This window comes from Pneumocystis jirovecii, assembly GCF_001477535.1.
Source record: "Pneumocystis jirovecii RU7 chromosome Unknown supercont1.2, whole genome shotgun sequence".
Classification (NCBI taxonomy): domain Eukaryota; kingdom Fungi; phylum Ascomycota; class Pneumocystomycetes; order Pneumocystales; family Pneumocystaceae; genus Pneumocystis; species Pneumocystis jirovecii.
The window spans coordinates 477949-493281 of NW_017264776.1; the positions used below are offsets into that span (position 1 = coordinate 477949).

At 29.4% G+C, this 15333-nt stretch overlaps 8 protein-coding genes across 8 annotated transcripts; 3 read left to right on the top strand and 5 right to left on the bottom strand.

Moving 5' to 3' along the window:
* Positions 1-198: 198 nt before the first annotated feature.
* Positions 199-2453, top strand: T551_00547 (uncharacterized protein; the record flags this gene model as incomplete). The annotated part of the gene is made up of 6 exons (XM_018372813.1): positions 199-466; positions 509-1093; positions 1140-1385; positions 1433-1923; positions 1963-2146; positions 2194-2453. 6 exons carry the CDS (start codon positions 199-201, stop codon positions 2451-2453), a joined length of 2034 nt encoding a protein of 677 aa, XP_018231149.1.
* A 59-nt stretch (positions 2454-2512) lies between these two features.
* Positions 2513-3094, bottom strand: T551_00548 (ribosomal protein L28; the record flags this gene model as incomplete). The annotated part of the gene is made up of 1 exon (XM_018372814.1): positions 2513-3094. One exon carries the CDS (start codon positions 3092-3094, stop codon positions 2513-2515), a length of 582 nt encoding a protein of 193 aa, XP_018231150.1.
* A 472-nt stretch (positions 3095-3566) lies between these two features.
* Positions 3567-7465, bottom strand: T551_00549 (uncharacterized protein; the record flags this gene model as incomplete). The annotated part of the gene is made up of 9 exons (XM_018372815.1): positions 3567-4486; positions 4532-4868; positions 4912-5262; positions 5307-5621; positions 5665-5890; positions 5933-6462; positions 6514-7209; positions 7253-7336; positions 7382-7465. 9 exons carry the CDS (start codon positions 7463-7465, stop codon positions 3567-3569), a joined length of 3543 nt encoding a protein of 1180 aa, XP_018231151.1.
* Positions 7466-7773: 308 nt separating this feature from the next.
* Positions 7774-9166, bottom strand: T551_00550 (uncharacterized protein; the record flags this gene model as incomplete). Its single annotated transcript, XM_018372816.1, has 5 exons — positions 7774-7997; positions 8043-8853; positions 8900-8941; positions 8983-9031; positions 9078-9166. The coding sequence occupies 5 exons, from the start codon at positions 9164-9166 to the stop codon at positions 7774-7776; spliced, it is 1215 nt and encodes a 404-aa protein (XP_018231152.1).
* A 182-nt stretch (positions 9167-9348) lies between these two features.
* T551_00551 (uncharacterized protein) lies at positions 9349-11768 on the top strand (the record flags this gene model as incomplete). Its single annotated transcript, XM_018372817.1, has 13 exons — positions 9349-9360; positions 9407-9469; positions 9519-9641; positions 9687-9767; positions 9813-9920; positions 9963-10008; positions 10060-10172; positions 10222-10562; positions 10607-10719; positions 10761-11064; positions 11109-11170; positions 11214-11450; positions 11497-11768. 13 exons carry the CDS (start codon positions 9349-9351, stop codon positions 11766-11768), a joined length of 1875 nt encoding a protein of 624 aa, XP_018231153.1.
* A 3-nt stretch (positions 11769-11771) lies between these two features.
* On the bottom strand, positions 11772-12797 carry T551_00552 (uncharacterized protein; the record flags this gene model as incomplete). The annotated part of the gene is made up of 2 exons (XM_018372818.1): positions 11772-12613; positions 12656-12797. The coding sequence occupies 2 exons, from the start codon at positions 12795-12797 to the stop codon at positions 11772-11774; spliced, it is 984 nt and encodes a 327-aa protein (XP_018231154.1).
* Positions 12798-13351: 554 nt separating this feature from the next.
* On the top strand, positions 13352-13987 carry T551_00553 (uncharacterized protein; the record flags this gene model as incomplete). Its single annotated transcript, XM_018372819.1, has 1 exon — positions 13352-13987. One exon carries the CDS (start codon positions 13352-13354, stop codon positions 13985-13987), a length of 636 nt encoding a protein of 211 aa, XP_018231155.1.
* Positions 13988-14009: 22 nt separating this feature from the next.
* Positions 14010-14427, bottom strand: T551_00554 (uncharacterized protein; the record flags this gene model as incomplete). The annotated part of the gene is made up of 3 exons (XM_018372820.1): positions 14010-14132; positions 14175-14284; positions 14370-14427. 3 exons carry the CDS (start codon positions 14425-14427, stop codon positions 14010-14012), a joined length of 291 nt encoding a protein of 96 aa, XP_018231156.1.
* Positions 14428-15333: the final 906 nt, after the last annotated feature.

Here is a 15333-nt window from a genome sequence, read left to right on the forward strand (position 1 = left end):
TTTATTTTTTGATGATATACAAGTAATTATCTGTTTAATCGTACGTTTTTTAAATTATATTTAATTTTTTAACAAATTATTAGTAAATTATTGATAAATTGTTAATAAATTATTGACAAAGTCTTAGAAAATGTTAAGAATCGATTGATTTTATAGTTTCTTTTAAGAAAATCGATATTTTTTTGAGTTTCTGTTAAAATGTCTGAATTACGTATGGATGTCGTATTTACAGATACTTATTGTTTTGCTGGAGAACCTCTTTCATGTGTTATAACTTTTACACGTGCAGAATTGGACGATCAAGAAGTAGAAAATTTTAAGAAAGATGCTGAATTGCTTTCAGAATCTTTAAATGAATCTCGGTTTTTGGGAACAGATCAATCGTCTTCAATTTTGCAAAAAACAAGTGAAAATTCGTTATTTTTAGTTGAAAATAAAGAAAACTTAAAGGTTAAAAAGTCAAATGGTTTGTGTTTTTAGTTTTTTCTAAAGTTAATTGTTTTTTAAGAGTTAAAGAAATTTGGCTCAATTTCTTCAAGAAAGTCTGTAGTTGGTTCTGTTGAAAAAGCGGGAGATACCGTGGAAGTGGAATTGGTGAAAGAAAAAGTAGTCTCGGCTTCTGATTCATTTGCTCAGAATAAAGACACGTTGCCAGAAGTTTCAAAAACTGATGGATTAAATGAAAAAGTATCTTTGCAAGAATCTCAACAAGATATTAGTTTTACTTATGATCTTAATAACAAGAAAAAAGATTTCGAGGATGAATTAAAATCTAACATACACTTAGATGAACCTTCTATGACTTTTAAAGATTCTTTTCAAAAAGAGAATAAAGAGACATTGATGATAGGATATGTTCACGTTATTGGATATTTTATTTTGAATGAAAAAATAGTTAAAATTGATGAGTTTGAAGATCTTACGATTAATAAGGATTCTGAAAAATCTATTAAAAGTGGTCTAGTTAATATCTATCCTCAAACCAATCAAAAGACAGGTTTTATTGGTCAATTAGGTTTATTTAATAATGGACTAAATAATTTTTTAAAAAATCAATTTACAGGTTCTTTGAATGACTTTAAAGAAATGAAAAGTTTTCTTTAATTATCGTTATTGTTCTTTCTAATTTTTCAATTTAGACTCGAAATATATTCCTATACTTTCTCTTCCGCCGTCTATTCTTTTCATTGATCTTCAATTAGCTCCAGGAGAAAGCCGTAGTTTTGGTTATAAGTTTACATTGCCTCCTCAACTGCCTCCTACTTATGATGGTAAATCTATAAAAATAAGTTATCATTTATCTATTGGAACGCAGCGTTCAGGTAATGACATACAACAATTAAAAATATCAAAAATTCCATTTCAAGTTTTATCTAGAATTGATGGTATTGTAATTATAAATTATTCTACTTCTGACTAATATTTTTCCTAGAAACTGGGAATCATATTATATATGATCTTTTTTCTCCTATAACTTTTTCTACTGACCAGGCACATACTTTTGTTTGTAAATCATCAGAGGATATTTCTGATCTATTAAATCTAAACAGAAATGCGAAAAATCTTTACTCTTATGAAGAAGATGATAAGTGTTCAAAAGAAGATTTTATTAATTATTTATCAGAACATTTGCATGATGATTCTTTGAAAAACTTGCTTTTATCAGATGACATTAAAAAAGATATGAATACATCTTCTAATACTTCTGAGTTAACAAAAGGTCCTATCATTGATATGAGAAGAATGATAAACAATATAACTAGAAATAGTTTATTATACAACAATCTTTCTAATAAAAGATTTAATATTAATAAAAATGGGAATGTAATTGGTGTTGTATCAATCCCAAAATCATTTTACAAGTTAGGCGAAACAATAGACGGCGTTGTTGATTTTTCATCTGCAAAATTACCATGTTATCAGGTATGCTTATTTTGTATTTTTATATGTTAAATTTTTTAGGTAAAATTTTTCTTGCAAACAACAGAAATAGTTGATTCGTCAATTTCTATATCTTCAAAGGCTAATATTTTACAAACTCGTAAAATATACGATAGTTGTTCAGAAATTACTTTATATGCCTCTAGAATACAGTTTAAACTTACTATTCCTACTACTGCACCTCCTTCTTTTAAAACTTCTGCGAGTAAATATACTTCACTTTTAATGCCGATGTTATTAATAACATAATAGTTTCTTTATTATGGGCAGTACGCTTAGAAATTACAATGCCATTGGTTCATAAACAATCCGATCAAATAGAATCTTCCTTTGGGTCTTCACCTATGTTAAAATTGATGAATGAAAACCATAAAGATTATCGAGAAACACTTTATCTTGCATCTTCTTCTTTAGAATGTGGGGTCTTCGATTGTATAATACCTATTACAACTTTTCCTTTGCTAAAGTTCTCTGATGCTTCGAATATTTTTAGTACATCATTTTTCCTTTAGCTATTCTGTTTTTTATATATAAATTGATAATTAACACTAAAAATGGAATATTTCATATATTAAGATGATTCTTTTTTATCCTTCGACTCTTCTACATTGGATGCATCTTTATAGCTTTGTGCTGCCAGTACCATTTCTCGGAGTTCCCAGCCACGGGCACTTAGTTCTTTTAATCTTGCTGGTTTGTTTCCTGTTACATATTCATCAAGTCCACCAACTTTTACAATTGTTCGGAGAGCACGCATTGAAACTTTTAATTGAATAAATGTGTTTAATGCTTTACTATATAATGACTTTTTCTGGATGTTTGGAAGCCATTTTCTCCGAGTTTTATGTTTTGATTTTGGGACATTATTTCCAAACCGAATACAGCAATTAGCATAAAGACCTTTATCTGATCTCTTAAAAAAGGCTTTTTTAGTATCATTCTTAATCGGCTTAGGATTATGTGCCATATATAAAACACCATCTTTACGAATTCTTTTATGTTTGGCTTGTTTTTGTTCAATTATTTCTTTAGGTGAAAGATTTAAATTTATTCCACTTGTAGCACTTCGTTTTATAATTTTAGGTATTTGATATCTCCATCCTTGCCTTATGATATGTTTAATTGGAAGAATACTGTATAATTTTACAATCATATTTTTTATGGATATTATATATAATATTCGATCTTCGAAAAACTTTTTTTAATCGGCTTGGAGCTTTAACTTTAATTTTGTAGTTTTTAAAAAAACAGCAAAGTTTTAAGTTAAACGCTCTTTCGTATATAAATAGTGCATGATAATTGAATTTGCTTTGATATTTATATATCTTTGCAATATTCATACTTTGTTGTGTACTTAACGACAAGTCGAAGAAAAAGAAATGTCACCAGATAAAATTATGAGCTCCTTCGAAAGAGGTATATTGGTTTATATTGTATTTTTATTTTGATAAGTATTTTATAGGTTGATGCTCGTTTTACTGGGCATTTCAGACTCTATATTCCATTTCATTGCGTATTTAGTCCATGGACTATTACGGTTGTGGCAAACCATAGAGTTTACATTTAAAATAATGATTTTTATGTATTTATATAATAAGTATATATATTTGTAAATAGTATGAATTTTATTTAAATTTAATAATTTTTTGTTTATTTTTGGTATGTTTAGAATTTTGAACGTTTTTTTTATTTTGATTGTTTAAGCGTTTATTCTGTAGACTATTTTCTGTATCGCTACTATCATCATCATTTTCTTTTTTTCTTTTGTTAAAGCGTATTTTGTTAGAATATCCTCGAGAAAACCCATCTTTATTTTTTATAGAACTGAGGTACGCGTTAAAATTATCATCTGGAGATTTTGAAGATTTTTTTAAATCTTGTTTTTGATCATCAATAATAATTTTTCCATTGGCATCAATTTTAAATTGTGAAATTATAGGTTGTTGTTTATTTTTTTTAGAATTTTTAAAATTAGTTTTTACTACTTGAACTAATGAATTTGTATCCAAAAGATCAATTAATTCATCGTCTGCCTTTTTAATAAGTGCTTGTTGTTTTTTAGAGATTTCTTCATTTTCAAAATCTGAATTGTCAGTAGAAACGGAAATACCAGAATCAGTGTCTTTATTTTTATATATTTTATTATTTAAAGCATTATGCCTTTTATTTGATGCAGAATTTCCTAAATTGTTTTCTTTAGCTATTTTTTTTCGTTTAAGACGTTCTTTTCTTTTTTTTATGTTTATTATTAACTTTTTATCTTGTTCTGGAATCTCTTTCTCAACAGTCTCAAATCCGTAACGTCTTATTATTTTTTCTATAATATTTTTAACTTTCGCTCTAAAATGGCCTTTATGTTCATGAGCCCAAATCATAAGATTAGGTATTAACATGGATAAATAATTTTCCATAATAGATATAGGAAGACATACAATAGTCATTTTTACAAATCCTAGTGCAGATTTTGCAATTTCATAGTTACTAGATGTAATAAACATATATACTGTATTTAATAAATTGTTGACAAAATCTTGATTTAAAGAATCTTATACGGTATATTAGGCCATTGAAATAAAATAAACATAATTACCTTTAAACTTAAATAAGAGTTTTGTAATAGATATTATAGTTGCACTAATCATATGTGATGAGTTTCCTGCTAAACCGGCTAAAATCATAGTAAAAAATTCATGAATACCAGTCTTTATATTAGATGCTGTGTCTATCTTTGGTATTTTAGTATTTTCAATAATACCTTTTTCTGACATTTTATTTCCAATTGAAATCAAAAGACTATATGCCATAAACCTAGCTTTTTTATTTGAATCTTTTGTGCCCATTATTACTTCTGATAATATTAATGGTATAAAATGTAAATCTGTTGATGGTAACATATTTATTATGTGAAATAATGCAGAGAAACGATACTAAATATTTGAATAACATATGATATTATTTTAAAGATGTTACCTTTTTTATAGAAGTTTCTGTTTTTGATGCATTTTCAAGAAATATTTTTTGTAATTCTTGTATATTATTTTCTAAAAATTCCTTAATGGACGGATTCTCTGCCATTTTGCAAAATAAATTGTATGCTTTTTTTTGAAGAATATGATCCGTTTCGTTTGAAATTTGAAAATTAACTATCTTGTAAAGTTGTAAACTTGCTTCAGATGAAAGATGAATGGTCATGATAATTAAAAGGTCTAACATTGCATAGGATATAGAGTTTGGGTTTTCTTTATGTGAATTTATTTTTGGTTTTTCTTTTAAAGACTGAGACAGTAATTCGATAACTCTGTTGAAAATGTTTCCAATTTCCTAGATAGCTTTTAATATGGTTTTGCTAGAAAATATTGTTTAACCTCTTTACTTGTTATAGATAACCATGATTTTATGCAGGTTAATATATATTCCCGAAATTGAGATAATGTTTGACTGTAAACATTAAAAAGTGTTGAAAGTATATTAGGTGCAAATTTTTGTAAATAAATTAAATTTTTTTCTGCGTTAGATTCTGTAATCCGAAACTTAAGTTTAGATTTGTCGTTATCATTATTATCAATAATTTCTTTGTTTTTATTAATAAGTATCTGTAAACCTTGACAAATAATAGGTCTAAGATCGGTTTGATTATAAAGCATTTCTATTAATAATTCAACGAAGTTTTCATTAAATGCCTTAATTAAATTAAAATTATATATTTAATTTAGTGGTTTATACTGTTTTAAGATCTCTCGGAAATTTACAATAGCTAGGAAAAAGTGCCCAAATTTGTTCAATATAAGCTTTATACATTTTTTCTTGAATAGGGTTTTTGTTTTCCATTATTTTTTGGTATAATTGCTCATTAAGTGGAATAAATTCGGATATAAAATGCTGTAATTCTGTGTTAGAAATGTTAGATCGTAATATTGTTAACATCCATGTTCTTGTGGGTGATTTTTTGCTAAATAATGTTAATCAAATTCGAAAATAATATTTTTTTAACTTTTCTAAGTCAAGATTTAATGGTAGAATTTTTAAAATAGGTCCTGGTCCAAGTACTTTGATAGCTGCACCAATAACTTGATCGGCTTCTAATTTTCCATCAAAATTGTCTTTTTCTCGCATCTCATCCACTAGTTTTAGGGCATTTATAAAATAAGGATCAATATAAAAAGGGAGATTTTCAAAAAAAGCTATTAACATTTTGAATACTTCTTTCCATGCTATTCGATAATTTAAAGTAAATCCTTGCATAGTTAACTCAATTAGTTTAATTATTATTTCGTTATTTTTTTCGATGCAATCAGGAATACAATTAGTAATTAATCTTACTAAAACTTCGTTACAAGATGTTCGAATTTCCAAAGAATTAGATTGAAGAAGAGGAAATATATTCATAAATATTTGAGGAAGAAGATCAAATGCCTGATTTTCCTCAAGCTTGAAATATGATTCGAATCCTGCAATTAGTGTTGAAAGCCAAGGAGGGAGAAGTATAATATCTTTTTCGGATGGGTTCCTTTTTATTATTAACTGTTTTAAAATATTAATTATTTTGATTTATACACATTTAAGAAAACCTACATTCAAAATCTCACGTAATTTTTCAGATATAAAATCTGATTTTTTAAATATAATTTGAAAAATTTCAAAAGCTATTATAACCAGATAATAATCTTTAGTCATTGATACATCCATTAGCATATCACAAAGCTGCCCTATTTTTGACGATGGCCATCCACCAGAATCCACGATAACTTTTATAAGTTGAAAAGCATAAATTGCTTTTGAATGATCAAAAGTTATTTTGTTTTTATATTTTATATCTTCTTTATCTCCAAGAACTATTTTTTTCGCTATGTAAAGAGTCTCTTTTGAAGCAAATTCAAGAATAGGATGCATTATTGATGGACTAGGTGGTGGATTATTTAAGATTTTACTAATTGCTTCATGGGTTTTTTTCCTAGCTTTGGGTCTGGAATCTAAACCTAATATTAATAAACATGTAAATATTGACTTTATATTATTATCAGGGTTTGTCCATGTAGAATTGTCCTGAATAATCAAAAAATTTTGTAGACAATTAATGATAAGCCGTAGAATAGATGTATTTATTTGAGGTTGAGCCAAAACAGCACTTAAAATAGTAGATATTTTATCAAATTTTGCACGAAGTAAAGACTTGCTTGTAAATGGAATTGCTACATTAAGAAGATAAAGTATTGGATAGAGAAGATTTTTATTATTTGTGTCTTGTAATGATTTTTCCAAAAGTGCCAACTGTAAAGTTAAGAAAAGCATCTTGATATATATTATATCTTACAAAAGACCCAAAATACGCTACAATATTGCCTTCTGCATTTTCATTACGTAATGTGTCTTCTATAGCAAGTAATATGATAGCAATCTATATGATCCAAATTAAAATTAATATTAAAGTAAATATAAAAACCTGTTTTTGATGATCATTTTTGGATAAACACTGTGTTTTTATCTTTGATAACTTTTCTTCAAATAATACGTTTTTATCATTCATTTAAAACTAAAACTTTGAAAGAAAATCTTTATGTTAGTCTACGTTAGATTTTTATCTTAAGATAAAAAAATTGTAAAAATAAAGAATGGATAAAACAATTTATGATAGTTACTTTAATCATTAATTTTACATAAATACATAATACTTTTTTTAAAAAATGCGTAAGAAACATATAATATATTTACAGGGTATACTCGTTCAAACATAAAACTTATACAAAACTAGCGACATAGGTTTTGAAAACTATAATACTACTTTTTTTCCAATTTAATAGCAACACTCCCTATCTTCTTTTTTATTTAAATTTATTATGACTTATTTTTTGTTTTAAATTTCCGTTGACTATGAGTTTCGTTTTTAATCAAAGGTCCCATTTTAGGTGGAGGAATAGAAAAATTAATTTTACATGTACTTGATGTTATTCTTTTTTGTGAATCTTTTAGTTCATAATTAACATAAGTTTTTTTTTGGATGGGGGAAGAATCTGAATCTGAAAAATTAGAGACAATTGGCATGCTTTTTTTAGGCTTTTCTAATTATTGTAAGATATTGAATATATATTGGAATTAAATATTACTTGAATGTTTTTTTGAATGTGGATTTTTTTTTTTAGCCGGCATTACAGGATGTTGAGATTGACGTATAAACATAGATGATTTCCTTTTAAGATTTTCGACCCATTCGTCACAATCTGCTTCAACATACCAATCAATGATATTTTTCCATTCATTATAAGAAGGTTCCGTATGGTTAATAAAAATAACACTTCCTCCATTCGAATGAACAATTCTTGAAATATCTTTAATTAGAGATTTAATAGCTATTATTCTAAGAGATATTCCGATAATTAACAATAGGTCGGGTCGTTTTTTAATATTAGAAGCAGCTACTTGAGTTAAGAAGTCGCTAATTGGATGAGTTTTATCGTAAAACACTACATCTTGCTGCAAATCCTGTGTCCTGTGTTTTTTTTTTTCGTTCTTTATTTCCTTATTTTTACTTGTACATTCAAAATTGTCTGGTTTTACTTTGTTTTTTAAAAGTTCAATTTGCTCTACTGTATAATCACAGTCTATACCACAAATCATACATCTCGACTTATTAACATCTTCATGAAGCTCATACATATTATTCTTTTTCATATTTATTGTTTCTACACATAATCTTTCTTGTGATCTTAAATCATTAATGTCTTGAATATAACACCGTAAAAGAGACGATCTATCTTTTAATATCTGTACAAATCTGTTTGTATTCTTCGATCTAGCTGAAAGAATTAGTGCTTGTAATTCTGCCATGAATGAATAAAAGATTGAAGAAGAAACATGGTTTTGAAACATCAATGAATTGAATAAATCGTCTCCATTCATTATGACACTCGGACATTGCTTGAAAATCCTTAGATCCTTTCATAAAAATACGCTTTTCCCTAACCTTTTCTATAAACTTATAGACCCCATCTGTAGAATAGAAATCCTTTAAAAATTACCAAAAAAAACGAATAAAAGGGAATATACTGAAATTCCTGTAGCTGATGCTATTCCTGCATTTGTAATTATAATTGATCTATTAAATATTTTTCAGATTCTTCAATAAAATAAAAAAATCTTACTTTTTTGATTTTTCAACAATATTTGTAATATGTGAGACTACCAACCGTGATTTAGGATTTTCATCACAAAGTTTAACCTTCAAAACCATTCAAATTAATGTTATTTATTTCTTTTCGCGTTTCTTTTGAATATTTGCTTTTAAATTTTCATTACATTTATCTTATTTTTTAACGCGTTGTTTTCAACGGTTTAATTACGCTGAGTTTCTATAGTAACGTCTAACTACATGATAAAAATGCTGGAGAAAAAAGTCTGTAATTTAGAGGAAAAATGAGGGAAAAAGTAGTTTTTTAAGTGTATTTTTCATTGTATATTCATGATAAATAAGGGAAAAGTTTTTCAGCGCAATTTTAAGCCAAAAATTGTGGCTCAATATGAACGAGTATTTCATGTAAATTGTGTTAGATAACGGATTGAAAAAAAGCTAATTAAATTTATAGAAAGAGAAAGGAGGAACGTTAGATCGGCGTTTTTTTCTGGATCTTTATCTTCTTGAATGTGATTTGCAAGAATTAGAGTCTATACTTGAAGAATTAACGGGAGATCAGCTTCTTTTTTTGCAGGTTTGTTATGTTTGCTTTCATTGGTTTTATGGTTACATTTTTCAGAATAATACACGTGGCTTATTTATGGAAGGAGTATCTATTATTAAGAAAGCAGATCCGTTGAGATTAGAAAATGTATTGGATGTAGTTAAAAATAAATTAGAAGTTTAACTCATTAATAAGAATTAGACGCTGGAGATATTTTTGCGTTCTATATTTCGGAAGAAATATAATAATTTTACATCTGATATTGTTTTTATTATTTCTAGTCTTGATAATATTGATACAATTTTTATGGTGAAGTTGTTGGGTTTTTTATTTTATATTTATTATAGCTAGGATTTTGTTACGTCTTTAGAAGTTCTTATTCAAAAGGAATCTAAAGGTATACTTTTTGACAGCTTAGTGTATAAATATGATTAATTTTTTAAAATAGCTATACTTAGAACAAAAGCTTTAAGATTATGTCTATGTACTGTATGTCATGGATTTAATTCAAATATTGTATCATATTTTCACCATAAAGACTTTTTTCCTTCAATTATAAAGGTTTGTCTATTTTTTCCTTTTATATTTGAAAAAGAATAATTATTGATAGTATATTACTGATCCTAGTACTTTTTCAACTGCTTTTTTAGCATTTCTTTTTCTTGGGGTTTTGGCTAATAATAAAAAATTTGAATCTCAAAATCTTTATCAAACACGACTAAGTGATTTTGTTGACAATAATACTATGCAATTAATTGTTCATATTATTTCAACAATTTGTATTGAGTGCAAAAATGAATATATTTCTCTTCAAAATAATGGATCGGACAATGCATGGGGATTTATGAATATATTAACATATTTTAATGATATGTTTTTTAATTTAAATAATCATAAATCTATATCTGAAAATTCTGACAATGTTTCTTCAGAAAACGGAGTTTTTTCATTGTAGTTATTAATTATATAAATTTATTATAACTGACCTATGAAAGGCCAAGTTTTAAAGCAGCTATATTGCTGCCTATGTATGATTTTATAAATGTAAATAAGGCATTTTGTTATATATTTATTACTATTGGATCTTCAGCAAATAATTCAGAAATAGGTATGATAATTTGTATTTTAATAATACTGATTAATATAAAGAAACGCCATTTTCGCAATTTATTTCATTTACTTCATATTTATTAGAATATCAATCATTTTCTTTAAGGGCTGGATATTATGCGCGACTTGCACTTCTTATTATTCATATTCTTGTTGATGATGATGGCTGTTTTGCAGCTCTTGCAAGTGATGCTAATAGTTCTGTTGTACATTTATGTCGACAAAAACAATCCTTTCTTCCTTTGGCGAAAAACAAGAGAATACTTTTATTGGCTATTTTTGATTCTTTAATTATGGGTTTAGAGCATAATTTAAAAAGAAATCTGGATATAGAGAAGTATATGTAAATGCTTTGATTTCTAAAATATTTTTATTAATTTATGAAAGTCTTCATGTTCAAATATTATTAAATATCATCAGTTCATTGGAGAAAAAAAAAATAAGACTAGGTTGCTCTTATTATTTATGTTATTAAATCTTATTGTATTATAGAATATCATTGGCAAGGTGTTTGGAGATTTCTTATGCGTTTTATAATGTTTTTATTGACAAATGCTAAAACCCTTAAACAGCATTCTCGTATTGATGAATTGATTTCAATATTATTAAATTTTATTTCTTTGTGTGTAACTCGGGGTGAAAATTTCTTTTTGGATTTTAAAAATTTTGAAGATCTCATATATAAATTAATTCAAAATGGTGATACTGTCAGAAAATTTATAAAAGCTTGTAAATGATCCGAAAACTGTTTGGGTAAAATTTTGATTATTTATAGATGAAATGGAATCCTCCTCTTCTAAAGCAATTCTCTTGGTTACTGAATATTATGAAAATCTTTTATCAAAAAAATATAAGCCTCATGAACTTTCTCCTGAAAAAGTTACCGCTGCCATTAAAGAGGGATATGGTTTGTTTAATTTAAATTTAATAGAAAACAATGAGTACAATGAGTATAATGTGCGATTTAAAGAAGCAAAAGAGCGTGTTTTTCTTAAATCAATTGCTCGTATAGTTGTTTCTGATGCCGACCGTTCACAACTTCAATGAATATTATTTGAATGAATTTTCTTCATCGTGGGTTATTAATAATGTATTCCACTGGCCACAAAAAACTCGTCTTATCTTTTTACAAGATAGTTTTGGAACATGAACCCATGATAAAGTTGAATATGATAGACAGTTTCCACCTTCTTTACCTACTGAATATATTCCATTTGTTGTTAGAACAACAATATGTTCGGATCCTATTCCAAAGTCTAGTACATTAATATCTTCTCCGAAATCTATTAGATTAAATTCTGATCTGTCATTTGATGTATTTTCTATCTTTCCTAATCTTAGCCAACCGCATATATATATATCCCCATCTATACTCTGTACGCCCGTTATCCAGCCGTTTGCTGCAATTTTTTGAATTTTAAGGCCTTGTAAAGCACTAACGATTGTTGGAATAGAACCAGAATCGATATCATTGTCTATTTCTCTCCCAAGTTGTCCATAAAGATTTCCTCCCCATGTATAGACCTCTCCATCTGACGATAGTAAAGCAAAATGAGAAGCACCTGCACATATCTGAAGTATTTTAGAATTCTCATTCCCTAATTTTAAAGAAAGAATGTTGGTAATGCAAAATTCTTCGTTTTTATTATTATTAAAGAATATTAGTTTTTTATAGTTAAAATCTGTCCCCACAAGTTGACCATTCCCTGCTTCTACTATCATTCCAATGCCTGTTTGTAAAATATTTCCTTTAATATCTTTTAAATTAAATTCATTATCAACGAATCCTGAAAGTTCAATGGTTCCGAATGCACAAAGAATTGATTCTGGAAAATGAATATCTGTATTATTCCCCCTAAAACCAACAAGCTTTAAGGCTCCATTGATAGAATCTATAAATTAGATTTTCTGAACTATGAATAAAGTGAATATACATAATATTTCGGACCACCCTATCCATACAACATGAATATTTCCTTCCTCAACACGATTGATGAATGTCAATTCAAATAAATGAGATTGTTTGTGTTTTGTTAATTGATTAAAAATATTAGATCCTGAGCCCCAAATTTCCATTTTTAAAAAGAAAAATGAATAAAAAAATTGGTGAGTATTCTTATATCGTCTTTTTCGGAATATAAGTACTGTTTTTACTTTTTAAATTTTTGAAAAAACATATATTTATTGTAAATATTGAATAAATGTTCTTTTTAAGGATTAAAAACCATTTAATAATATAAAAGACCCTAAGGACCTTGACTTCTAATGTAAAAGCATGTATTTGCTCGATGTATAAATGAAATATGTTTTTTCATATACAACTTATTCGTCTTTAAATATTAAATACCCATTTTTATTCCTTAAAAATCTGGAAAAGCATAAACTTACTAAAAATCATTAATATTATATATATTTTAGCAGAAATTAGTCAAAAATTAAGCAAAAATACCTTTATTTTTATTTTGCTTAAATTTCGTTGTTCCGATGAACGTTTGATATATACTCGACTTTTTAAACGATAAAGAATTTGCTTTAGAAAAAGCTTATTTTTAAAGAAAAAGTTCTTTTTTTCTTATTAAACGTTTCTCATCACATTATTTTTGCTTTGGAATAGTGCTCTACTTTTTTTGATGATAGACGTGCAACTTGATGCAAATGAAAAGGCGCGTTTGCGTCGTAAAGCAAGACAAGAAAAGATTTTGGGACATGAATCAGAGCGTTTGACGAAAATTATGCAAGTTTCATACCCCAGATCTGCTTCAGAGACAAAAAAAGCGTCAGTTTCCCGTGATGTATTCTCAAAAACAGCAAACCAAAAAGATGATGAATTTTCCGGGTCCTATGGACAAAACGTGCTTGGAAATCCACTGTATCCTGGAGACGATCCTTCTTTTGATACAAATATGCTCGATATAATGTCTTTTTTCGAAAAGAATACTTCATTTCTTCCAAAAGATTTTTCGGAACCTGTATTTCGTATATTTGCTCCGTTTTTAAAGAGTATGTTTTTTTCATACACAGAAAATGGATCCTTTCGGTCTCCAGACAACCCAGCCTCTTCTCCAGACTCTTCTGAGCCTATTATTGGCATTTCTGTTGGTGAAAAATGGTGGAAAAGAATACATTTTGTATGGATGGTATTTTTTCTTTTTAAAGTCGTGCTAGGCCATACCGGATTCCTGGGGACGCTTGACGACCGATTGTCACATACTATGGGGCAGGTAGGCTGTATTTCTCCCCAATTACCCTGCTCAGCGTCATTTTAGCCCATTTTTTACTATTTTTTAGTCACTGAGTGGATATTCTACTCGGTGCAGCGTTTATTTCGCACGGTATGGCTTTGTTTGGCTTTTTCTCTTTCTCTGCTTCTTTGTTTCCTGACTCTTCCCCCAGAGGCCTCTTGGCAGCCCGCTACATCCTTTTTTACAGGCTTATCTTCCTCCCTCTCTGTACCCTTCTTTCCGGATCTTTTTTTACTGCAAAGATCTCTTCAACTACCTTCTTCACGATGTTTTCCTTCTTGTTTTCACCCTCGGTGCCCTTTCCTGGTGGAACAATTTCGACTTATTTTCAAAAACATGAGATTATTCGGCTCCATTGAGTGCCGTCCCATAAGATACTCTTTATTCCCCAGAATACCAAGTATACCCTGATCTCCTGCAACAATACACCCGTTTCCCTGCAATCCCGCCTCTGCTTTATACATAATTGCTCCCTTTGCTAGTTCTCGCTCCCCTCTCGACTCTTGCTACATCTGCTCCTCCTGTTGCCTAGCAACTGTTCCCGTGGCAAGTTGCCATGGTAACCCCGCTACGCTGCAGTCTGTGCCGATCCCGCATGTTCAAGCAGTGCGCGGCAGATTTCGTCTGAGTGTTTGTGTCGCATATCGACGATTGTAGTGCCTGTAACTGCGCTGGTAAGCACTGTCTGCTGTGTCTGCCATGTACCTCGGTGGATATGCAGTGCAGCCTGCCCGTTGTGCTCTGCACGCTGCACAGTAATAGACAGCTGTGGGTTGTGGAACTGAATCCGCGGCAGATGTTCGCGCCAGAACTTGCTGTTTGCGTCAGCGTGTTAAGCAGTGTCGGCACCGCAGCATACAACTGCAGCGCACGCCGTGACACCGTGTACACCGTGTATACAGCGCATATAATGCGCATACAACACGCATACACTGCGCATATAGTCGGCTGAGTGCATACGCTGTGCATACACTATACATATACACTATACATATACACTATACATATACACTATACGCTGTATGTTATGCACATGCGCTACACATATATGCTGTGTGTACACTGTATACGCTGTATGCTACACAGTATGTATGCGTGCTGTATGCGCAGTGCGCTGCCCAGTGCTATACACAGTGCTTACCGACAGCCCATCCGTCCGTGGCCGTTGTCGTGCCCGATCCATACGGTCAGTCCGACGACGTCCTCTGCCAGCCGTGCTGCGCCAAGCCCGCTTCGCACTTGTGCAAGCCGTGCTGCCGCCCACTGCTTTCCCGGCATTTCGTGCAGTGACGCTGAGTCAGAGGGTGTTCGGGCGTGTGCGTTGTGCTACGCATGGCATTATAGACACTTGTGCACTGTATATACACATT